This window comes from Barbus barbus, assembly GCF_936440315.1.
Source record: "Barbus barbus genome assembly, chromosome: 10".
Taxonomy (NCBI): Eukaryota; Metazoa; Chordata; class Actinopteri; order Cypriniformes; family Cyprinidae; genus Barbus; species Barbus barbus.
Genome location: NC_136738.1, coordinates 18,668,010 through 18,693,260, shown reverse-complemented (window position 1 = coordinate 18,693,260; position 25,251 = coordinate 18,668,010). Strand labels below are relative to the sequence as shown.

At 39.8% G+C, this 25,251-nt stretch overlaps 1 protein-coding gene across 1 annotated transcript in view; it reads left to right on the top strand.

Moving 5' to 3' along the window:
- Positions 1–25,251, top strand: part of cntnap5a (contactin associated protein family member 5a) — a gene marked incomplete at both ends in the record, with an annotated part of 65,917 nt that overhangs the window by 29,646 nt on the left and 11,020 nt on the right. The window contains 10 exons of the mRNA XM_079427600.1: positions 1,166–1,369; positions 1,598–1,782; positions 3,641–3,784; positions 5,214–5,487; positions 7,504–7,647; positions 8,370–8,541; positions 20,764–20,870; positions 21,266–21,385; positions 22,848–23,048; positions 25,004–25,160. Of these exons, the coding sequence (XP_079283726.1) occupies positions 1,166–1,369; positions 1,598–1,782; positions 3,641–3,784; positions 5,214–5,487; positions 7,504–7,647; positions 8,370–8,541; positions 20,764–20,870; positions 21,266–21,385; positions 22,848–23,048; positions 25,004–25,160 (1,708 nt within the window). The remainder of the gene's footprint in view (positions 1–1,165; positions 1,370–1,597; positions 1,783–3,640; positions 3,785–5,213; positions 5,488–7,503; positions 7,648–8,369; positions 8,542–20,763; positions 20,871–21,265; positions 21,386–22,847; positions 23,049–25,003; positions 25,161–25,251) is intronic.

Below are 25,251 nucleotides of genomic sequence, written 5' to 3'. Positions count from 1 at the left end.
TGCATTGCTCAAATGGGGAATTGGGATATAGTAGATGCTTTCTTTCAGGTCAAATGACAAATTTTGACCATCTACAGACAAACTTCATTAACTTGCTGAGTCTAGTATAAGGAGAAACGGGAATTCTTCTCTTTTACTTTAGGAAACTGAACCTCCAGAAAAGAGCTGGTGATTTTTATACTTTATATGGTAATACTTTAGAATAGAGACCAATTCTCGCTATTAGCTAGTTGCTTATTAGCATGCCTATTATTAACATATTGGCTGTTTATTAGTAATTATAAAGCACATATTCTGCATGACCGTATTCTACATCCTTAATTCTACCCAATACCTAAATTTAACAACCCTACTAACTATTATAAGCAGCAAATTAGGAGTTTACTGAGGCAGTCGTAGTTAATGGATTGTTAATAGTGAAAATTTTACCCTTTTTTTTTATTTCACTGAATAAGTCATGTGAAAATTACCAACACTTCTGTTTAGCTGTATCTAATACAGAATTGAGTTATGGGCAGCAGCTGATTTCGTGGATGTCATTCAGACACTAGATTTAAACATTAGTGAAACGCTTGATTCGCTGAGTTCATCGTTTGTGCTGTGAGCCGTTGAGCCCCATTAACTTGCTCGATTAAAACCTCAATAGAGAAAGGTTCTCCTGTAAGAACTCTACTAATATCTTCAGAAATGCTGTCATTTTATGATAGCCTCACATTATCTAAGTAGCTCAATTACAACTCCAGTTTAAAGCTGAAATATGCTTCACAACTTCCATATGGATTTTTGCACCAATTTGCAGTCTGGACAAGTCGAGACTAGTCGCTGAGAGCCTGCAGATTTTGGGAAGTTGACAGATTTCACAGGAAACTGCATAGTGTGGGATGGGAACAGATTTTTTGCTCTAGACTATGATTCTATCTATTGTATCAGACATGTATGATAATTTGAGCCAATTTTAGAACACATAATGTTCGTATTTTGGCATGCATCTCCTAGCAATGAGGCACATGTTTCTGTGTGAGTTTGTTGTACAAGTTTGTTTTATTGTATTTTTGTTGTCGTTAAAGTTTAGTGTTGGATCTTCGTGCATAGTTATGTTATTTACATTTTGATCATTTACATCATGTTCAGTGGGTGTTTCATACAAAATCTCATGTGTCAATAGGATCGTATGTGGCTGATTTTGATGGCAGAAGCTCTTTGCTCTACCGATTCAACCAGAAGTCTATGAGCACGGTGAAAGATGTTATATCGCTGCGATTTAAGAGTCGACAGGCAGAAGGTGTTTTACTGCATGGAGAAGGCCAGCGAGGAGATTATATCACTCTGGAGCTTCATCGTGGCAGGCTGGCCTTGCATTTAAACTTGGGTGAGTTACAGTAGCCTACTGGAGGAAGCTAGCAACTTCAAAGGGTTGAAGTGTTCAAGTATTCAATATTTAACCATGGTTACTTTGGAGTGGAGACTATTGACTGACTACAGACTATTGATGGAATTCATAAGAATGCATTATTAAAGAATATTTTAATGCATATGCTAAAGAATATATGCCATGTTAGTGGCACATGACTCATGAGAAACCTCTTGTAATTTGCAGATGACAGCAGGGTGAGATCTAGCAGTGCTCGTATGGTGGTCACTCTAGGAAGTCTCCTGGATGATCTGCACTGGCACTCTGTTCTGATCGAACGCTTTAACAAGCAGGTCAACTTCACTTTGGACAGACACACTCAACACTTCAGGACCAAGGGTGATGGAGACTCGCTAGAGGTCGACTATGAGGTTGGTCTCTGGGACCCTGTAATTTCCTCTTTTTTGAAATGACAAGCCTTTGATGCATGAAAGTTGGTGCTTTTAAATAGTCTGTAATAATAAAATAAAATAAAATCTTCCTTCAGAAATTCTGATATGCTGATTTAATGCTCATAATAATTTTTATTACATTTTTTTTTCATTTCTTACCATTTTTTATTTAAAACATTTACACTGTTTATTAATTTCATTATTTTCAGGAATCTTTGATGAATAAAACATTTATTTGAAATAGTAAAGAAATGTATCATGTTACGAAATATTTCTGTCACTTTTGCTAAATGTAATACATCCTTGCTGAATAAAAGTATTAATTTCTTTTGAAATAATCTTACTTACCCCAAACATTTGAATGTTTTTGTTTATCAAACACATTTATCTAATTTGAAATTGAATTGAATTAAATCCCACTGTCCAGTCATGATTAATTATTTGAACAATTAATTGAATAATTAATTGAAATAATTGGCTAAGCCATTTAAAGAGGGCAAAAAATATAAGATGCTCCATCCAACAGAAGAACATCAGGTGTTTGAGGTAATAATATAACTAATACAAACAAAAAGATTTTATGTATTACAGTATTCTTTTCATCACACTGTTTTGATTTTCAGGGGTGCCTAGGAAAAGGATTTTTAAATACCCATGACAGCTAGATTTCAAAACCACAAGAAAATGCATTATTGATCATTGAGGGGAGCATTGCCAGTTCATAAATCCACTGTGATGGTATATCTGCCTCCCCTTGTATCACAGATTCTCCAGCTCTCTAGTGGCTGTCCCAGAGCCAGACTTACAATAGAAGTCAAAGGCTAACTGGAGCGCAGCTGATGAGGTGCGCCTGAAGTTAATAGCACTATAAAGGCAGCAGTTCACCTCACCTATGAGAGACACCACTGTTCTATGTATGAGTAGTACAAGGTGTCCTCCAGATCCGGGAATGGCATGACATAGCTTGGCTGCCACTGAGATGATGACCGCCTGGCCACAGACTGACCTTTATTTCCCACAGCAGCAAGGACACTGCAGTTGCCTTGTCATGCTTCCTAATTACTTGATGGTCTTGTTCTTTTATATATTTATTTTTAAATGTAAGCCCCTATGATCCTACTGGCTTGGAATAGGAACTTACTAGTGCCTTCTGTAAAGGCACATCACGGGACTGGATGTTCCCAGTGTCTTTTTAAAGAAAGTATTGTGGACTGATATGCTGTGTAGAAAGAAATGGAACAGTTTTGCCAAATAAATAAATAAATGTTCCAACAAAGAAAAACCTTGTCTTAAACATTCAAAATAGTTTGAAACTGCCCTGCAGCTGAGCAGCACAGCAGTGTAACTGATGGAAAAATAAATTCTGGACTGTATCCATACATTTTTTACAACCATGTCAGATTCTCCATACGTGAGATGGCACTTAACAGAAAGAGGCTCAGACAGCATAACAATGATCTTTCACAGAATCTGCAACTAAATGGCTGAGTTTGTTTGGAAAAGCCAAGTCAGGTCCTGACATTAAACCTACTCAAATGTTGTGGCATGACCTGAAGCAAATCATGTAAGACAGCCCAAAATACCAAAGATTTCAGGCATTTTGTTTACCACAACAGTGTGCTAAGCTAGTCTCAAATTAATGGTTTATTCTATGGCAGCCTGTGAGGAATATATAACATTTCTCTTTATATATCACTTTTGTATATACATGCAATATATGTAGTGGCATTAATCCTTCTGTCCAATTTAGAATATAGAAGAAAGCACATTTGATATTTTATTCATGATTATATATGTTTTGAAATTAGATATGTGTTTTATTCATTCTCTAAAACAGCTAAGCTTTGGTGGGATCCCACTGCCAGGTAAACCAGGAACCTTCATTCGACGAAACTTTCACGGTTGCATGGAGAACCTCTACTACAATGGAGTGAACGTCATCGACTTGGCGAAACGGAGAAAACCTCAGATATACAGTGTGGTAAGCATTTGGTTCTGAACCAGTGATGTTGTGATGCTCTAATGCTTCAGTTGTGCTGTATGTATTATAACATGTCTAGAGTCCAGACATATTACTTCTGCCACATCAGTATCAGCAGGAATCTTTAAAGGTGTGCTCAAACTGTGCCGAGTTTCACACATTTGCTTTTTTCCAGCTTCTTTTCTCAGCAATTTCACAAATCATGTTTTCTGTCACAGTTCTCTCTTCGCGCTAAAAAGCTGCTTGTTAGAAATGATCACATCATATTCCTGTCTATTTCCCTAAATCAAAATGACAAGACAACCACAACTCCATCACTTCAGAAGAGGGATGACTGGTATTCGTCTAGCTCTGTAAAATAAACGCACGTGTTCACATTACACAGCTTAAGGCTGTCAGGTTGGAGAAGGTCTGCTGAGGCCTCAGTTCAGCAGTCTGGTGTCTGTACAGCCCTGTGGCACGGGGATCAATGAGGTGTTCACCTCACACTGCAGTAACCTTTTCACACCAACGTGAGCTTCTGTCCTGCGGATGTGCTCTCTGTGCTTCTGTTGCTCTCCGTGGAGCTGCGCTGGTGACATTTATCCAGACCGCCTGCTGCCTTTGTGGGTTTAGCCCGTCTGGCACTCAGCCTCTCCAATTCTCTTGTAACCCTTCAGCTTGTTTTCTCTTTTCCTTTTTTTTTCTTTGACATAATCTCTTGTGTTGCCAGCTTTCTCAGTTGCATCTAATTTTTCACATTTCAGCAATGACATGACTCTTATTTTTAGTAAGTTTTTCAACTGCATATACACAATGACTTAAATGCACATTTTCTATGATGAGCATGTTCTAATATCTGTTTTAAAATTATTTTTAAAGTGCATAGTTACAAAAAATGAAAATATTTAAAACTTGCTTTGCTGCTTATGAATATATGAATAGAAAAACTGCAGTGAAATAAACAGTGGAAGATATGGAAATGAAGGATATACAGTGATATTTATGAATGAATAATTCATGACATTTCATGAAAAAATACAAAAATGCAAATAATTTAGATGTGTACACTAAGACGTATTCAAGATGAAAATAAAAATGTTATTACTTTTTAATTGATAATTACACAATTTCATTTTTAGAGTCATTAAAATTAAACTTTTCTTAAAAATGGAATACATTTAATTAGAAGTGGTGAATTTCTAAAAATGTAGCATATGTTTTAAATGAGATTTCAATTTCTTTATTGTGAACAGTATTTTACTGTCTTTTAACTGCATGGTTTTGACCTCAGCAATGACATCTGACATTGGCATGAATTTACTGATTACTTTGTGTGTAATCAGCTACAGTAGATATAATTGCATCATTTTTACCGATGCTGCATTGCCATTTGGTCATTCTCTGCTTGCATGTAAACCAATGTTTGGCGTTCTCCCTTCTCTCACAGGGCAACGTGACCTTTTCCTGCTCAGAACCACAGCTGGTGGCCGCCACATTTCAGAGTTCCAGCAGCAGCTTTCTGTCGCTGCCAGCACCTGCACCGATCCTGGAGGGCTTTTCTGTGCGCCTGCAGTTTCGCACCTGGAACCCTGATGGCCTGCTGCTGTCCAGTCCACTGATCTCTAGTCAGGAGCCCCGTTATCTGATTTTGCAGATCAGCAGTGGGCGTCTCCATCTCACACACCAGACATCAGCGCTGAAGATGTCAGAAGTGTCAGCTGGTGAGGAGACCCTTTCTGATCTTCTGCAGCTTGACTTTAAATGCCGGTTCTCTCAAATATATAGCTCAAGTAGTTGCATTGGGGGTTCTTGGTGGACTAACACTGCTGAAAAGGCATTTTAAACCAGCTTAAGTTAGTTTGATGGTCTTAGTCAGTGTCCAAGATGGGGGTACATTTCCCAAAAGCATAGTTAGCCAACTATGGTAACAAGTCCTTCATAAGCAGCAATGTTTCAGTGTTTCCCATAGTTCCAACAAAGTTGTGTGGTTGAACTCATGAGTATAGTTTCTTGTTAGTATGACGTAGACTTAAATAGATTAGCAAGCTAACATACAGTGCAATATGTATATGTTGTTCCATTCTATATATTTACATTCTATATACAGTGGGGGCCAAAATTATTAGAACACCTGACAGATCTGAAAATATTGTTTGTATTGTTCGCAATAGTTCGTTTTATGGGTATTGTAATGACCAATTCAACAAAAACAGCTGAAACCTAGTGTTCTAATGTTCTAAAGCCAAGAGTTCTAATATTTTTTGCCACAATTTCTCCAACATTGCTACTATGGTAGTTATGCAAAGAGTAACGTTATTGCACAGGAAACGCATCTTTGGTCTGTTGGTTGGTTTTGAAGGGGTTTTCGCTTCAGAACAAGCAAAAAACCCCAGCTTGGTCAGGCTGGGAGACCAGTTTAAACTAGCTGAGACCAGAAAGCCCATTTTTTCCAGTAAGGCGAGTATAATTTTACCACTAGATATTTTTTCTTTAAATGCTAGCATATACATAACCTGAGTAAAACAGTAGTACTAGACAACAAACCCAGTCACTTTTGTTCGCTAAATCATGTAATTGATATAGCATAGTTTTTTTAACATTTGTTCTTTAGCTCAACAATTTAACATGCACCAGGCAAATTGTAAAAGGTATAATGCTTCAGCAAGTGACACGGAAATGCAACTGTGATCAAATGGTAGAGCTGTCACTTTTATCCAGGCATGACACACTCTAGCCACTGAAATTATTGCTTTGAAGGAGTCTAATTGGAAATGCTGCTCAGTTTCAGCAATTACGTGCGCATAGCGATCAAGAGTATAAATGTCTCTCTTTTTCAATTCAGCCAGACTGGTAATGCAAAGACTTCCTATTACTTACATAGCACAGAATTGCATGCTTTTTCTCTGTTCCTCTTCTCACCAATGAGATGTGTGAGCAAAACAAAAGCATTTGTATAAAAGTCACTACTTACAGCTTATCTCGTCACCCACAAAGGCAATAACGTAATTTTTATATTTTTGACCAGCATTCTGGACAATAGATGAAAGGAAACATACATGCTGGTCTAAACAAGATTAGTGTCTGAGACAGACAGTTGTGTGTTTCAGTCTAGCGAGGAAACCTGATGTTCGACAACAATCGACACGCAGTAGGGGGGAGGAGGGCGCTCTCCATCTGCTATGCAGGGGCAGTCTGTGTTAGAGCGGCTGTTTTATCCTACCTGAATCCAATTTTTTTGGTCTAACTCACGTCATAGAAGTGTTGGCTGAAATAGAGAGTGTTGTAATTACCGGAATAGAAGAAGTGAAGCGCTTGAGCTCAAACGACAAACAGATGGCTGGCACAGGGGAGACTGTAGACACACAGCGGCCGCACACAGCTTGGGCGCCCTTCACATGTAATGGCCAGAATTAATTAAATCAAACCTCAAAGATAATTTTTTCTTTGGGGACAGGGGTGGTAGGGGGGCAGTCTTTTGCCAGGAGATTTGTTTTTGGCACTTTAGTGTTATCGTATTGAATTTTCTGTTTCATTATGGCTTTGTTTTATTTGAGAGTTGATGGTTCACATATTGATTGCTGTCTTGGATGACTTTACAGTATGTGTGTGGTTTGTTTGACATTGTAATATGGTTTATGTATGACCATATAATGCTGAATGTTGCACTAAAAAGGCATATATGTTCATATATGGTCACTGTGTTTATTAAACAGTATATGGCATTTTCAATTTGACAGGTCAGAGGGTGAATGATGGTTTGTGGCATTCAGTCAGTCTCAATGCTCAAGGTCTGCAGATCATCATGACGCTGGACAGTGAGCCCGCATCCACCATCCAGCTGAAGAGCTACCTGGAACCAAAAGACAAACACTACTTTGGAGGTAAAATTGTGAACAAAAATTTTCAGAAAGGACAAAAAGTTTATTTCAGTTACAGTTGGGGTCAGATTAGGTATTTGCCTTCAAAACTATGCTAAGTATGTTACTTTGTTTTTCAGCTGCCACTATTTAAAAAATATTAAAGATTACAAAGGTAACATTTAAAATAAATTAAAATAAAAAATATAAAGCAGCATATAAGAGCTAGTATTGTTTTAGTACTGATATACAATCATAGTATATATTCATATTTTGAATTAGCTTTTATTTTTATACTTTCAGCTTTGGTTTTAATTTTGGTTTTAGTAAACTTGTTATGACCTTTTGTCTCTTATATTAGTTTTTGGCAGGTTTTTATATTTCTATTATATTCATTTTATTAAATTACATTTTTAATTTTATTTTATTTCAGTTTTAATTTTAATATATTTTTATATAAACTAGTTTTATTTCAGTTAGTTGCCAAGGCAGCATTTTTAATTCTCTGATATTTATATTTTATTTATTACATTTTTTATTTTGTTGATGTTGATTGACAGGTCAATGTCAGTCAAGCCATAGAACATGATGATGTGTGGAGGCCTTCAATGTAAAATAGGAAAAATATAAATTACTTTTTGGTGTGTGTGTGTTAGTTTCATTTTTGAAGCACTTTATTTTTTCATGGATTTATTGCTTCTAACATCCATACCTACAGTCAGGTGTATTTTCATCAATTCTTTCAGGATGTCCTGTATCCCAGAATGACTCCAGCTGCTTGAATCCCACAATGGCCTTTCAAGGCTGCGTCCGGCTCATCCTTGTCAACAACCAACCTGTTGATCTTCTGTCAGTCCAGCAAGGTTATCTAGGAAGCTACAATCAGCTACAGTTTGACTTATGTGGCATTCGTGACAGGTGCGGTTTTCGAACATATGCCTGATAAATATTTCTGTTGCTGTTTTACATTTGTCTGCCACAAAAATAACCACTGGTTTTCATTTTATTCATGACACCATGGAAACTTGAACACGTCAGAGCTGTTCTTTGTCATTAAGGCCCAGGTCGTGCTGGCTGAGCTGAACTATCGGCAGAGCCCTAATTAGAGCTGGGTGAAGTTCATTTGTACTTTCATCTAGGTTTGCAGCCAGCTAACAAGCTCAGTGCTGCGTTTTGCATTTCTTCTCATTACCGCATACGGGAATCAGAGACCTCATCGACCCAGAGCTGCATGACCCCTGCTGTCCCCCAGGTCTACAGTGGGCCTGCTTTAAGGAAGAGAGATTTCTACTCTTGTCTTCTAATTTACTTTCTTTTGAGTAAACAAGAAGAATGCCAACAATGGATAATGATATATTTGGTTATAGTTCCCTTCCAGGAACTCGAGCTGCGTCGAAGCGCTAGGGGAACGCCCACAGCGTGACCGCGCTCTGAACCAGAGTGTAACGTGTCCAATGGAAGGGCGAGACGTCATAGCGGGTGACGTCACTGACCGGAAAGCATATAAGCATCGTCTCTAAAGGCTCCGTCCTTGCCTTCTAAGCCGCTGCGTACAACTTCAGCATTGGTTGGCAAGGGGTACGCGGCTGCGGGTCAGGCTGGTGCGTGTCTGCACACTATGGCGGTGTTACAGGCGTACCAAGCCGACCTGCTAAAGGAGCTAGATGAGGGAGAGGGGTTCGGGCCTGAAGATATCTCTGAACTCCGAAAAACCGCTGATCTCTCCCTCCACGCCACCAAAGAGACCGCCCGCGCCATTGGCAGGTCTATGGCAGCTCTGGTGGCTGCGGAGAGGCATTTGTGGTTGACCTTGTCTGATTTACAAGATAAAGACAAGGTCCCCCTTATGGATGCCCCGCTTGCGCCTTCTGGTCTGTTCGGCGACTCCGTCAACTCGGTCATCGACAGGTACCAGGAGGCTCGTAGGCAAGCGGCGGCGTTTCAGCGGTTTCTCCCTCGCCGTTCTCTAGCTCAGGGGGCTGCTGGGCGGGTGCAGCCCTCGCCGCATACCAGCTCCTCGTACAGGGAGGCTCAGAAACAGAGCGTTGCTACCCGCACCCCACCGAGGCGGGGTCGTGGTGGCAAGCGCTCTGAGCCGGGGACCTCTAGAGCTAAGCCGGATCTGAGGACCGTTCTCAGGTCTAGGAGGTCCTCGACTAAGAAGCCCTGACGGGCATGGCCCGGGGCTGACGAGGGCACACCCCCCTGGGGCAGAGCGGGTGCCCGCTTTCCCCCAGTGCCCTCGGGAGACCCATTCGCTAACCCTGCCAGAGTTCCAGGGGGCAGCGGGCTCCAGCGAGCAGTACTCTCAGTTTCTTCCGCCCCGAAGTGTAGCGGAGCTGAGAAGCTCGCCACCCCTGCGGGGGTCTCTAGAGTTCCTGGTTCGGTTGTCTCCTGCCGGTCCTCCGCTTCAGGGCACCGAGCCAGTAGCTCTGGGTACATCAGAGGCCAGTCTCGAGAGACTGGTTCCCTTAGTAGATCATTGGGCAGCGTGGAAACTACTGCCAAATGTATCTCGATGGGTCCTGCGTACTGTAGAGGAAGGCTATCGTATTCAGTTCGGCGCTCCGCCACCGCCTTTCAACGGGGTGATGCCCACGTGCGTGGGCCCCAGCAGGCTCTGATCATGGAACAGGAAGTAAACACGCTCCTGAGGAAGGAGGCCATCGAGGTGGTCCCTCCTCACCAAAGAGAGTCCGGGTTCTACAGCCGGTACTTCATTGTTCCAAAGAGGGATGGAGGCTTGCGTCCCATTTTAGATCTGCGTCAGTTGAACCGCTCAGTCGGGCGACTGAAGTTCAGGATGCTCACGATCAATCAGGTTGTGTCTCAAATCAGGTCCGAGGACTGGTTTGTCACTATAGATCTAAAAGACGCATATTTCCACGTCTCCATTTTTCCTCCTCACAGGAAGTTCCTGAGGTTTGCTTTTGGAGGGAAAGCTTACCAATATCGGGTTCTTCCGTTTGGCCTGGCACTCTCGCCCCGCACCTTCACGAAGTGTGTGGATGCTGCCCTGGCTCCTCTGCGACTCCAGGGCATCCGCATACTCAACTATATCGACGATTGGTTGATTCTAGCTCACTCAGAGCAGGCGGCAGTTCGGCATCGAGATGTCGTTCTCACCCACATGAAGGTGCTGGGGTTGAGACTGAACGCCAAGAAGAGTGTACTTTGTCCAGTTCAGAGAATCACCTATCTAGGCGTGGTGTGGGATTCGACCAAGATGCAGGCACGTCTGTCTCCTGCTCGGATCGAGTCGGTCCTCACAGCAGTCAAGAGAGTGAAGGAGGGCCAGTCTCTCACTGTCAGGCAGTTTCAGAAACTGCTGGGGCTCATGGCAGCTGCGTCCAACGTGACTACTTTTGGCCTCCTGTACATGAGACCCCTACAGTGGTGGCTCAAGACCAAGGGGTTCTCCCCTAGGGGAAACCCGCTTCGCATGATCAAGGTCACGCGGCGATGCCTACGTGCCAAGCTTGGTTCTTGTCTCAGGGCCCGGTGCTGGGAGCCTCTTGTCGCCGCGTAACGCTAGCGACAGACACATCCCTCACCGGTTGGGGAGCGGTCATGAGTGGCCACCCTGCCCGCGGTCTATGGAGCGGTCGCCATCTAACGTGGCATATCAATTGTTTGGAAATGTTGGCCGTGTTTCGTGCACTCAAGCACTTTCTCCCAGACCTAAGAGATCACCATGTGTTGGTGCGCACCGATAGCACAGCGGTGGTCTCTTACATCAACCACCAGGGAGGTCTGCGTTCGCGCCCCTTGTACAAGCTGGCGCACCAGATCCTTGTGTGGTCCCAGGGCAAACTTCGCTCGCTCAGAGCCATCTATATCCCTGGGTATCTCAATGTGGGAGCAGACATCCTGTCGAGGCAGGGGCCGAGGCCCGGGGAATGGATGCTTCACCCCGAGGTGGTGAGGCAGATATGGAGAATTTTTGGCCAGGCTTAGGTGGACCTCTTTGCGACTCGAGAGTCAGCACAATGTCCCCTCTGGTTCTCTCTAGCTCCTCCAGCTCCTCTGGGACTGGACGCTATGGTACAGGCTTGGCCGAGGCTTCGCCTGTACGCCTTTCCCCTGCTCTCTCTGCTCCCGGGAGTTCTGGCGAGCTTCCGGTCTCTCAACCGAGGTTGTTGAGACCATCCTCCAATCCAGAGCTCCCTCCACGAGGAAACTGTATGCCTTGAGGTGGAGATTTTTCACTTCTTGGTGCGGAGCCCGCCACCTTGACCCAGTTAACTGCCCGATTGGTACAGTACTGGAGTTCCTGCAGGCCCGTTTCTAGGTAGGGGTAGCCCACTCCACCCTGAAGGTGTACGTGGCGGTTTTATCGGCCTACCACGCCCTTCTCGTGGTTCTAGACCTCCAGTACGTTCCCGCGTCCCTACGTGGGACCTGGCCGTGGTGCTAGAAGCTCTCTGTAATCCGCCATTCGAGCCTCTCAAAGAGATCTCCGATCGCCTTCTCTCGATGAAAACTACCTTTCTGTTGGCTATCTCTTCCCTAAAGAGAGTTGGGGACTTGCAGGCCCTTTCCGTGGCCCCTTCTTATCTTGACTTTGCCCCTGGTTTGGCAAAAGCTTTTCTGTACCCTCGAGCGGGTTATATTCCTAAGGTCCCCTCCTCTACTCCACGGCCGGTCGCGCTGCAGGCCTTCAGTCCTCCTCCCTTTCAGGAGCCTGACCAGAGAAAGCATAACTGTGTGTGTCCAGTGCGAGCACTGGACGCATACGTCCACAGAGCTGCCCTGTGGAGAAGGACGGACCAATTGCTGGTTTGCTTCGGTCCTCCTAAGCGGGGTCTGCCTGCTTCCAAGCAGACCCTTAGCAGATGGATTGTGGATACTATTTCCTTGGCCTATGTATCTTCAGGCATCCCTTCGCCTCTGGGGCTTAAGGCCCATTCTACTAGAAGTATGGCGGCCTCCAAGGCCTTTCTGGCAGGGGTTCCCATGCAGGATATCTGCAATGCTGCGGGTTGGTCCACGCCCCTCACCTTTGTTCGGTTTTACGACCTTGATCTTAGGGCCACTCCCGGCTCTTCTGTTCTCTCGCCCTCGTTGTGCTCCCAGTTATACACACAGGGCAGGTATTTTGGAAGTCTGGAGGAGTGGGCATCTCGTTCCCCTAGCGCTTCGACGCAGCTCGAGTTCCTGGAAGGGAACGTCTCGGTTACGTATGTAACCCCGGTTCCCTGAAGGGAATGAGACGCTGCGTCTCGAAGCCATACTTCCTGTATCCCTGCGGGCGGTTGCTTCATTCCTGGAAGCAAACGCCGGCTCCACCGCACGTGCTTATATGCTTTCCGGTCAGTGACGTCACCCGCCTATGACGTCTCGCCCTTCCATTGGACACGTTATACTCTGGTTCAAAGCGCGGTTGCGCTGTGGGCGTTCCCCTAGCGCTTCGACGCAGCGTCTCGTTCCCTTCAGGGAACCGGGGTTACATACGTAACCGAGACGATCTGTTGGAGACTAAGACGTACACTGTTGTTCAAAAGGTTTTTTTTTGTTTTTTTTGCTCACCAAGTCTACATTTATTTCATAAAAAAACAGTCAAACTGTTAAATATTCTTACAATTTTAAATAATTTTAAAAATACCTTTCTACTATAACATACAGCATTTTTTAAATGTATAATTATCAGTGTTAATTATCAGTTATTTTTGGTGGAATTCTTTAGAAGAATAGAAAGTTAAAAGAACATAATTTATTCGATGTACAAGTATTTTGTAACGTATTTACATTTTTGTCACTTTTAATCAGTTTTATGTGTCTTTGCTGAATAAAGGTATTAAATTCTTAAAAAATTCGTATAGCCAAACCTCTGAACTGTAGTGTCAAATAATATTGTTTTCTACAATATTCAACATAATTATCCTAAAAGATTCCATGGAAAACTTTATTTATTAACTTAAACCTTAGTTATTATTAAAATCAGATTGCTGATTAATGGAACCGTTCATCCAAAAATCTAAATGTGTACAACACATAACAGAACTTGAATTGGCCTGAAAGGATAAGGAATTTACTGAATTGCAGTCTAAAAGTTCTTCCACCTTGGGCACAATTTTTTTTTTATTTTTTTTTTTATTAAATATGATTAAATTAAATACAAATTTCCATAGGTGGTATTTAATTTTCATATACACGTCTTTGAATTTCAGTTCATTTAAATTCTACTTCCTTACATTCAAATTGCAGTTCTTCATAGTGTTTTCTACCTCAGGTCAAATTCAGAAACAAGTCTGAAACTATCCTTTAAATCTGACATTATTCAGTTCTAACCTGGGAACAATATTTTCACCTTTAGTATATTTTTGCATTATTCAGAAGCACCCAAATTGCTCCACTTTAACTAGTCTCTCACTGTGTTTTTATTTGGCAGCAGGGACATGTCCCACTGGCTTGTCTGTACAGCGGGATTTTATTAATAGTGAACTTGTATGAACATGACAAGACCCCTCCATCAGTGGCAAGTCTAAATCATTCATGAGCAGCTGTCATAGTCTAAGGGCCTCCACTGTGAGCTATGTGACAGTTTTTGTGAGCCTGCCAGAGGGTGAATGCTCTCGGCTGTTAGACTGAACCTTTCCTCTGTCTCTGTCCCCTCTGTATGCAGCCTCAGACTGCGTCTCTGATAATCAAGTGCCAAAATAGCTGATCCCTGCAACGCTTTGCCCTCTTTTGGGTTTTGGATATTGTCAAAGAGAGCTTCTCCATGGAGACAAATTTGTTTTTTTGTCTAGCACCTACATTTTCAAACTTAATGAAGCCTCAGTGGAAGACATCCATTTCTTTATTTTAATGATGTAGTCCTTATTTTGTCTGAAGGTGGTGACATGGAAAACGGTTTCAGGTGAGGTATTGGCAAATGAGCTACATGAGCTTGTCAGAACTAGTTTGGCTTTCACATAAAAACAACGTAGAGGAATAACCCTAACCCTAACTTAAGTTGCAATGTTACAACTTATAATTCTTTTTCAGTTGTTAATAATATCAAAGTATGGTTGTATGCATTTATAAAGAAGTTTCCTCCCTCCCCCACATAATAACTCAGTGTATTGTCTTAGTAAAGTAGTTTATTTCAGGGGTTTTCACCTGAAATCATGGGAATTATTTTATTCTACTGACAGCGATTTTTAATCTCAGATACGCTGTCAAGTTTAATTAGTTTAATGATTATATACATACATACATGTGTGTGTGTGTATACATATATACAGTTGTGGTCAGAATTATTGGAACCCTTGGTAAATATGATCAAAGAAGACTGTGAAAATTAACCTGCTTTGTTAATCCTTTTGATCTTTTATTTAAAAAATTCACAAAAAGCTAACCTTTCATTGGATAATAAGAATTTAAAATGGGGGGAAATATCATTATGAAATAAATGTTTTTCTCAAACACACGTTGGACACAATTATTGGCACCCCTAGAAATTCTTAAGAGTAAAATATCTCTGAAGTATACTCCCATTCATATTCACAATTTTGAGCACTCTAGGGTGATTATGAACATGAAATTATCCAGCCATGGCTTCCTGTTTCACAGAAATATAAATAGGAGGGAAAACAAAGCCCAAATTCCCTTAATCATCCATCACAATGAGAAAAAACAAAGAATATATTTCTGATGTGCAGCAAAAGATAATTGAGCTTCACAAATTAGTGAAGTGGCTTTAAGAAAAGAGCTAGAGCAGTGAAAATCCCCATTTCCACCATCAGGGCAATAATTAAGAATTTCCAATCAACAGAAAATGTAATGAAACTGCCTGGAAGAGGACGTGTGTCTATATCGTCCTAATGCACGGTGAGAAGGAGAGTTTGAGTGGTTAAAGACTCTTCAAGGATCACAGCTGGAGAATTGCAGAAAATAGTTGAGTCTCGGGGTCAGAAAACCTTAAAAAAAAAATTGTCAAACAGCCCCTACATCACCACATGTTGTTTGGGAGGATTTCAAGAAAAATTCTCCTAGCTCATCCAAAAACAAACTCCAGCATATTCAGTTATCAGACAGGACTGGCACTTCAAATGGGACTGGCTTCTATGGTCAGATGAAACTAAAAAATGAGCTTTTTAGCAGCAAACACTCAAGATGGGTTTGGTGAACACAGGGATAAAAAGTACCCCATGTGTACAATGAAATATACTGCTGTATTTGTGATGTTGTGGGCCTATATTTCTGCTGGAGGTCCTGGACATCTTGTTCAGACACATGGCATCATGGATTCTATCAAATACCAACAGATAAAAAATCAATAAGTGACTGATTCTATTAGAAATCTTATAATGGGCCATGTTTGGATCTTCCAACCGTACAATAATCCAAACACAAACCTCAAAAACAACACAAAAATGGGTCACTGAGCACAAAACCAAGCTTCTGCTGGCCATTCCAGTCCTCTGACCTGAACCCTGTAGAAAATGAGTGAGGTGAACTGAAGAGAAGAAGCACCGTCATGGAGCTGTGAATCTAAAGGATCTGGAGTGATTCTGGATGAAGGAATGGTCTCTGATCTCTTGTCAGGTGTTCTCTAACCTCATCAGGCATTATAGGAGAAGATTTAGAGCTGTTAAACTGACAAATGGAGGTTTCAAAAAGTATTGAATAAAAAGGTGCCAATAATTGTGTCCAACGTGTGTTTGAGAAAAACATTTATTTCATAATGATATTTCCCCCCATTTTAAATTCTTATTATCCAATGAAAGGTTAGCTTTTTGTGATTTTTTTTAATAAAAGATCAAAAGGATTAACAAAGCAGGTTAATTTTCACAGTCTTCTTTGATCATATTTACCAAGGGTTCCAATAATTCTGACCACAACTGTACATATACAGAGCTTCTCCATCAATGGATGCTTTTAAATCTATCTTAAACACTTATTTTTACTCTTTAGCATTTGAGTGATGTTGTGTATCTACTTTGAATAGTTTAATTGGTGTTTTATGAAATTACATTTTAATTGTTTTTAATGCTTGTTTTATTTTTCTGTTGTCCTTCCTTTCTCTTTTAAATTCAGTTATTTTTGTAAAGCACTTTGGATCAACTACAGTTGTGTTAAACTTGTGCTCTATAAATAAAACTTGCCTTGCCTTGCTTTGCCTATATATATACATACACATACTGTATATATTAACCTCATTAAATTTGATAGCATATCTGAGATTAAAAACTGCTGTCAGTAGAATAAAATAATTCCCATGAAATATTAAGTAATATTTACACAGTCTAAATAGTATTCTATTCTTGTACTGATTTAGTACTGATATAGTAATACTTTTATGTATGAAAATACACTACCACTCAAAATTTGGGGTTGGTCAGAATGTATTTTTTTTTTTTTTGCTTTTTTGTCTGTTATGTTCACCAAGTCTGCATTTATTTGTAAATGATTACAATTTAAAGTAACGGTTTTCTATTTGAATATATTTTAAATGTAATTAATTCCTGTGATGGGAAAGCTACTTTTTTAGCACCCATTACTCAACTTTTCAGCTTCGCATGATCCTTCAGAAATCATCCTAATATGCCGATTAGCTGCTCAAGAAACATTTCTTATTGTTATCACAGTTGAAAACAATTGTGCTGCTTAATTTGTTTGTTGAAACCCTAAAACAAATTTAAAAGAATAGCCAAAATAATAATTAAAAAAACTTACCAAACTTTTGATGGCAAGTGTTATTGAATGGTAATATATAAATTTGACAAATTCAAGGGTATCATAATGTCTGGGCATCTGTTTAAAAACCCCAAAGTAACATTATTGCTGCGTGTCTTCTTGATGGCGAGGTTATTAATTTTCATGTCAGAATTATGTTATAATTCCCTTAAATTCTGATGTACAGTGCCCTCCATAAGTATTGGAACAGTAAAGACAAAATTGCTCTGTTGGCTGTGGAGTCAAGACATTTGCAAATATGATTGAAAGACGAATATGAGACAAAACTACAGAATGTCACATTTTATTATTGGATGATTCAACACATAGATGTTTTACCAGCTAAGAAGTTCAGCACTTTTAGAGTTTCATCCCACTCATTGATGTGAGCATCAGTATTTGAACATAAGGCAGATATAAAAGATTAAAAGCTATTATTTAGTTGCAGATCCCTTGCGCACAATCACAGCAGTGAGTCTGTGACCCATAGACATCACCAGACTCTTGGTCTCATCCTTTTAAATACTTTCCCCAGCCTTTAATGCAGCCAATTCCAAGTGTTGCTTGTTTTGGGGAATTTCTGCCTTTCCTCTCCTCTTCAGCTGGTGAAATTCATGTTCAATCGGATTTAAATCTGGAGATTGACTTGGGTAATCTAAGACTTTCCATTTCTTTGCCCTTATAAATTCCTTGACTGAACTGGCAGGGTGTTTTGGGTCATTGTCCTGATGCAATATGAAGCACTTCCCAATGAATCTGGTGGCATTTTCTTGAATTGGTAGGCAAGATGGTTTTGTACCCTTCCAAATTCATTCTGCAACTGTCATCATGCATTAAGTCATCAGTAAAGTTGAGAGGGCCTGTTCCAGAGGCAGCCATGCATGCCCATGTCATGACACCACCTCCACCATGCTTTACAGATGAGGCTGTATGCTTGGGATCATTTGCAGTTCCCTTTTTTTCTCCACATTTTTGCTTTCCCATCACTTAGATAAAGGTTCATCTTTGTCTCATCGGTCCATAAACACAGTTTCAAAACTCTTCTGGCTCACCTTTGTGCTTTTTTTGCAAACTCTAATCTTGCTTTTATATTTTTGGTGCTGTTCAGAGGTTTGCATCTTGCTGTGTAGCATCTGTAATTCTGTGCCAAAGTCTCCTGAGGACAGTAGATTGTCAGAGCATCACCCCAGCTTTCTGGAAGTTGTTGGTGATTTTACAGACACGTCTTTTAGGGTTCATTTTCACAGCTTTTATGATTTGTCTGTCATCAACTACTGTTGTTTTCTCAGCTGATCAGGCAGTTGTTGGTTGCTGGTGTCGCTGGTGGTTTCCAAACTCTTGATTTCTCCATGAGAAATCCTTTGTTTTTGCTATAGCTCTAATTGACTTCCTCTTTTCTTTTAGCATTCTTTTAGGGGTTGGTGATGGCGCAGTGGATAAGACACATGCCTTTGGTGTGAGAGACCCGGGTTCGAATCCACTGTGAGACACCAATGTGTCCCTGAGCAAGACACTTAACCCCCTAGTTGCTCCAGAGGCGTGCAACCTCTGACATATATAGCAATTGTAAGTCGCTTTGGATAAAAGCGTCAGCTAAATGAGTAAATGTAAATGTAATCCAAATTGCTTGCTTTTCTCTCAAAGTCAGCCCCCTCATCTTCATCCTGGTTTGTGTGTCATCATCAAATGCAAGATTCAGAATACAGAAATAATGGATTTAATTGATACGACACATTCCCTTCTTTTAATATCTGAAGAATTAATGCAACAGGACACAGCTGATCACTTAGAAAGACCTGTGAGGCAACTGTTCCAATACTTATGCTCACATCAGATAGAGGGATGAAACTATAAAAGTGCTGAACTTCTTAGCTGGTAAAACATCTATGTGTTGAATCACCCAATAATAAAATGTGACATTCTGTAGTTTTGTCTCATATTCATCTTTTAATCATATTTGTAAATGTCTTGACTCCACAGCCAACAGAGCAATTTTGACTTTACTGTTCCAATACTTTTGGAGGGCACTATATGTGTTAGTTCTCCTTTAATTTATGTCTCTATATTACAGTTCTGGCTTTATATTGCTAATAATATTAATGCTGTTCTAAATTTTTAATGTTACTGAATCATTAAAGTGACTGTTATGTGATTTAATGGGAATTATATGACCAGTTAAAATCACCAATGGAGATCGGATGTCCATCACTCACTGAAAACACACACACAGTGCGTCCTGTTTTTTCCACGTCACAAACCTTACAACAAATTTTCAGGTCATCGACTTTTACTCTTGACAATGTCCCCTTACCAGAAACCTCTATCAGTAAAATTTCACAAGGCGGTTTATTGCTGCAGAGCAGTTCTGCACATTAGTTGGCATAATTTTATGGTCCAGCAAAACCTTTTTCCAAGCATGACTAGAAATAGCACAGAGGTAATGAAATCATCACCTGAAACAGTGTCCAGCCTGCAGTTGACTCTGCCTGTAGTGGTTAATGGCTGTTTGAATGGCTGTATTGTACGTGGAGGCCTCGTAAAGTGGGCTCTTCGGGGACCAGGCGTGCAAACTGAGCTCTGTGAAATAATATATGCAGGTCTAAAAGGCTGGTAATTGTGAAAGTTAAGCAGACAAATGAATGCGCTATTCATCAACACGTCTCCAGCAAGCATATCAATTCTTGTATGTCTCTGTGTTAGTTTATCGACAGGGAAGACTTCCCTACACTGAAGGCTCATCTAGCACTGTTACCGAGGAAAACAAATGGATGAAATGAGCTGAAATTTGCTGAATCAAGTTCTAAATTCTAAACTTTGTTCATGTACATTCATGTATTCTATACAGGGTTAAAATTACATTTCATGATATCCAGGACTACACTGAATGCCTCCTTTGTGTAAGCTTTTAGCTTTAGTTTATTTTGTTCTTTCATTTGTAAAAGGTTCCCTTTGTTAGAGATTATGAACCATCATGACTTTGTGCTTTTCATAGAAAAGCAAATAAATTCTTGAAAAGGAAATTAATTTTCTGCAGGCAAGTGACAATCACATGAGCCCTGTCTCTGATACTTCCCTCACACAAATTCACATATTAATTTTCCCTTTTTAAATTAGATCCAGCTGCACTTGGTATAAAATATTCTGTCAAAAGCCCAACGATTCTCTTGATTTAACAGACTGTTTGATGCCGTCTGAGCAGTGAGGCCACATTGAGGTCTATTTCAATGCTGGCAACAGACAACTTAATTGTATGCTGACATGCTCATTCAGTCTCAGAAAATTGATTTTGACTTGAGATGGGCATGTAGTCGGTTCTCTGTCATCTGAGGACTTTCATTTAAAATGAGCCTGTTAAATGTAAATGTTGACTGCTTACATTCTGTTTCAAAGCGCATTGTAATTTCACACTTGGTTTATTCTCATTTTTTTTACTGTATACTTGAACTAAATGTTTACCTATCTCTTTGTATATGATAGGTGTCTGTATAATTTCTGTGAGCATGGCAGCCGGTGTTCCCAGACATGGTCATCTTTCTCCTGTGATTGCACTGGTACAGGATACAGTGGAGCTACGTGCCATAACTGTAGGTCTGCGCAATGGATTCCTACATTTCAAACACACTTACTGTTCATTTATTATGTATCATTCACTGTCAAAATTCTCTTGGGGTTATTTGAATTTGAGTTTACGCTTTGAAAACATACACACAATACAAAAACTAACATGACATGCAGTGTATGCATTATCAAATACTCAATCAAATTTTTAGGAAGCTTTGATCCTGTATTTGCAGATCTGTGTTTTTTTGTGTTTTTTTTTTTTTTGCTCAAAGTCTGTTTTTAACAGGAATAATCTCTATATAATGTTTGCTAGAAGTACAGACATCTAGAAAGCAGATCCAAATAATGTCCTTGATCTTGTTTGTGAAATGTTTCAGGTGCTTTGATGAAATCTTGTGTTCTCTGTTTGAATTCTTAGCCATCTATGAAGCATCATGTGAACACTACAGGCTTGCTGGAAGCACTTCTGGATATTTCTCGATAGATCCTGATGGAAGTGGCCCTCTTGATCCTATTCAGGTCTACTGTAATATTACAGGTTGGTTATTTATTTCCGCCCCCAGCTCAGATGTTAGATTTGATCAAACTGTTATATCTTTCCCATGTTTTTTACTCAGTTTAAATGTCATTATTAAAAGGGTCGGAAATTACAGCCGCCAAATGGGTAACACTTATCAATTCACTAGCCAAATTGGCTGGTCATGATTCATAAATTATGGCCTCCAACCAAGAGCCTTCAACATTAACAAAAAGTGTAGAGGATCACACACTGGACAATAATTTTTTTATCTTTAAAAATCAAATACATTGTTTTCTATGTGCTTACAAAGGCTCTGCATCTGCAGCTATGACTCCAGAGGCTGTTCAAAATCCAGCCACGCCATTCACATTGTTTTAAAATAAATTACTATAACAACATTGTGAACAAATATTTGTAGGAACTAACTTCACCCTAGGCTGAAAGATTGTGTATTGTACATTCTCAGTATTGTGGCTTGAATAAAGCATATGTTTCATATAGTATTATATAGACTGCCTTTTCTCTTTCCATTTTTGTTTTCGAACTGAGTGATGCCACTTTATTCATTCTTGAAGTGAATTTTTGCCTGTATACTAGTGATTAGATTCACTTCTTGACTGTCACCTTGAACTTGAGAACGCATGATGTGTCCTGTGTCCGAGCTGAATGTGTGTCAGTGGAGGAATAGACTTCAATATGCTGAATTCAGTATGCTGACTTTTGTGGGGAAACAGCTAAGCTCATTATGAATTGACAGTGTGTCTGCTAACTTTCAATGTGTGCCATTAAACATTCATTTTGGAGTGAGCTGTGGTTGGGAATTACAACAAACATGGTTTTATAAAAGAAGTCACCAATAATTGTGTTTTATTTCTATTTTATTTTATTTTTATGGTTTCCACAAAGAATGATTGACTGAAAGCCATTTAATGATTCAGAATCAAGTTAATTAATTAATATATTAAAATCTAAAGAGTGATTTTGAATAAGCAGCGAATCTGGTTCATTTCTGATATTTTTGTTTTAGGTAGTAGTAGTTCTGAATGGCCAGTAACTTAATTTATCAGGGAATAAAAAAAGTTTAAATAAATACATTTGCAATTTAACTGTGAAACTATATGCTTTGAGCTGCGGTAGATGCTTGAATAGACATTATAGACAGTCACTTTGGATGGCAGCGTTCTCTGGGGTAGCCCAGGGCACGGTGCTATCATCTCTTTGTCTTGCTCACTGAAAATTAATGTCTTGGTATCCAACTCCCTGTGTTTTATTTTACTCAATCTCTCTGTCCATATGTCTCATTACCTGTTAGAATCCAAATGTTATTTTATTTTCCCTTAATTTCTGATACTTGGAAATGTTACCTCACCGCATTTGTTGGAAAGACATTATATCTCCCATTTTTGAGATGCAAGACACTCTTTTGTGCCTTTTAAGTGTCCTGGAATGTTGGAATAATGCAGAGCATCAAATGTTTCAGGGAGCAAAGTGTGGACAGTGGTTCGTCACAACAGCTCGAATGCAGTCAGAGTACGAGGCTCTACACTGCAGAAGCCATATGTGGGATGGTTTAATTATAGCGCCTCATCTGAACAGCTGAAGGCCCTGGTGTCTCTATCAGAACACTGTGAGCAGAGAATCGCCTACCACTGCAGAAGGTCACGGCTGTTTAACCCCTGGGGTAAGTACTGGCCTTAGTCTCTCAGTGCTTCGGTATGCATCAATGCTGAAAGAACAATCCATGCTAGATTTACAAGACTGATTTTGCTGGGTACTAAATAATAGCAAAATGTTTCTTTCCTCTTTTTATTTCTTCTGAATTATGATGAACTATGAAATATGTGAAATCAGCGTAGATCAGACACTTTTGAAAATAATTTTACATGCAGTCATTTTGGTCTGTCAAAGCATCATGAAAATAAATGAAGACAGACAAATTTTATGAAGTGCGTTACTAGAAAATTTTGCCATGCAAAAAGATGCTACATTAGCATCTCACCAAATGTGTGTGAGAAAGGTCATAATGGTCATCCGGTGTCTGCAGGAAGGAAGAGAGAGAGATTTTGAAAAGCTGTTATTTCAGTTTTGGCAGCTTTTGGAGGGAGTCATGTGCAGTTTTCCTCAGTTTATGAAAAATTGATGTAGCTCCGTTCCCCTGAGGCAGATATCATGTCACTGCAGACTATAAACAAGATTATTATACCCTACCTATTGTATCATAAAGGGGTGGGGGGGGGTGGGGGGGGGGTTCTCTCTCTGCCTCTCTCTTCTGGTCCAGCTGGCTTCAAAGAATGGTATAATTATTTTTATTGCTTTTTGAAACACTGGTTTCTCTCTGTCCCTCTTCCTATTAAAAATGTGTTATCTTAGTTATAAGTCAGGTAATATAGGAAATTCTTCTTCTTCTTCTTCTTCTTCGTCGTCTAGTTTGTCAGAGTGCTTTCCTTTCAATTTAGAGGTGAGAGTGAGCAATTATCATGGCATCACATAAAGTGTAATGTCTCTCACTCACTCCTCACTCACTCACTCACTCACTCACTCACTCACTCACTCACTCACTCACTCACTCACTCACTCACAGTCAGAAGGCAAGTCTTTATAAACAATATAAATGATTTGATCAAATGCTGAAATTTACAAGAGAAATGCCAAATGTAGTTTTAATTTAAGTTGTAAACTTCTTGTAGTTCATCAGCTAGCAGAGAATAAAATAAGCATTTTTTTTTTTTCTTTTTTTCCAGTCTGGCAGTCATCCCAGTCTAAATCCATAATTACTGCCCAGATTAAATTCTACTTGGCGTTAATATGCATTGCAGATTTATTGGAAGTCATCATTAACACACCTTATCACAAGTGATTTGATTTAGTGTGCTAAATTAAGCTGTCGGTTTAAAGATCTGTCAGTTCTTCAAGGTCTATACTCATGCAAATTCTTCTCTTTCACATAAATCAAAAGTATCATATTTCCCAGGTAGTCTCTGTCATCACTGATCAAGTAATTACAGTCATGGAGAAGAGAAATGGATATTTCTTTTATATATATATATATAGATAGATGGATGGATGGATGGATAGATAGATATATCTGTCAGTGTGTGTCTCTCCTTACACTTAATGAATGTGTGTTCATTTGAAATTACTGAATTTTTTTTACACATTTCCCATGTAAAGACAATTTATAACATAATTAAATCTTGACGTTGTAAAAAGAAAAAAAATAATAATTGGAGTATATTTTTCAAGAAAATTCTATTTCAGTTTTTCTACTTCAAAATTTCATGTTTAATTCAATGTGTTACTTTTTAGTGTTTCTTTAACTGTTATTTAATTGTGAAATTTACTATTAATTACTGAGTGAAAATTGTATCAATTTTGTTCAGTGTAACAGTAATTAAAAAAATATATATGATGTCAATGTGTGGATAGTTAGTCAATTGCATATGAAATTATGATTCTATATTCCACATTATTTAACACTAAAAATGTTTTTGTTTTTTTAAATTTGTGTGTCTATGACCGACAATAGGTGTGAAACTCTATTTTGATATCTATTGTAAATGATTGATTTGTACAGGTCTTATATGGCATCAGTGTGTGCTTTGTGCATTAACATTAATAAGTCTGGTGTTGTTGCAGATGGCACCCCTTTGTCCTGGTGGGTGGACCGCAGAGGAGAGAAGAGGACCTACTGGGGAGGATTCCAGCCGGGGGTGCAGCAGTGCTCCTGCGGTCTGGAAGAGAACTGTGCCGACATGAACTACTTCTGCAACTGTGATGCAGACAGAGTGTCATGGTAACAAGGCAAATGTACCTCATGACGTCTATTAGATTACTGAGATAGACCTTATTTTTACTAACATTGGGTCTAATTCACTGATAATTGC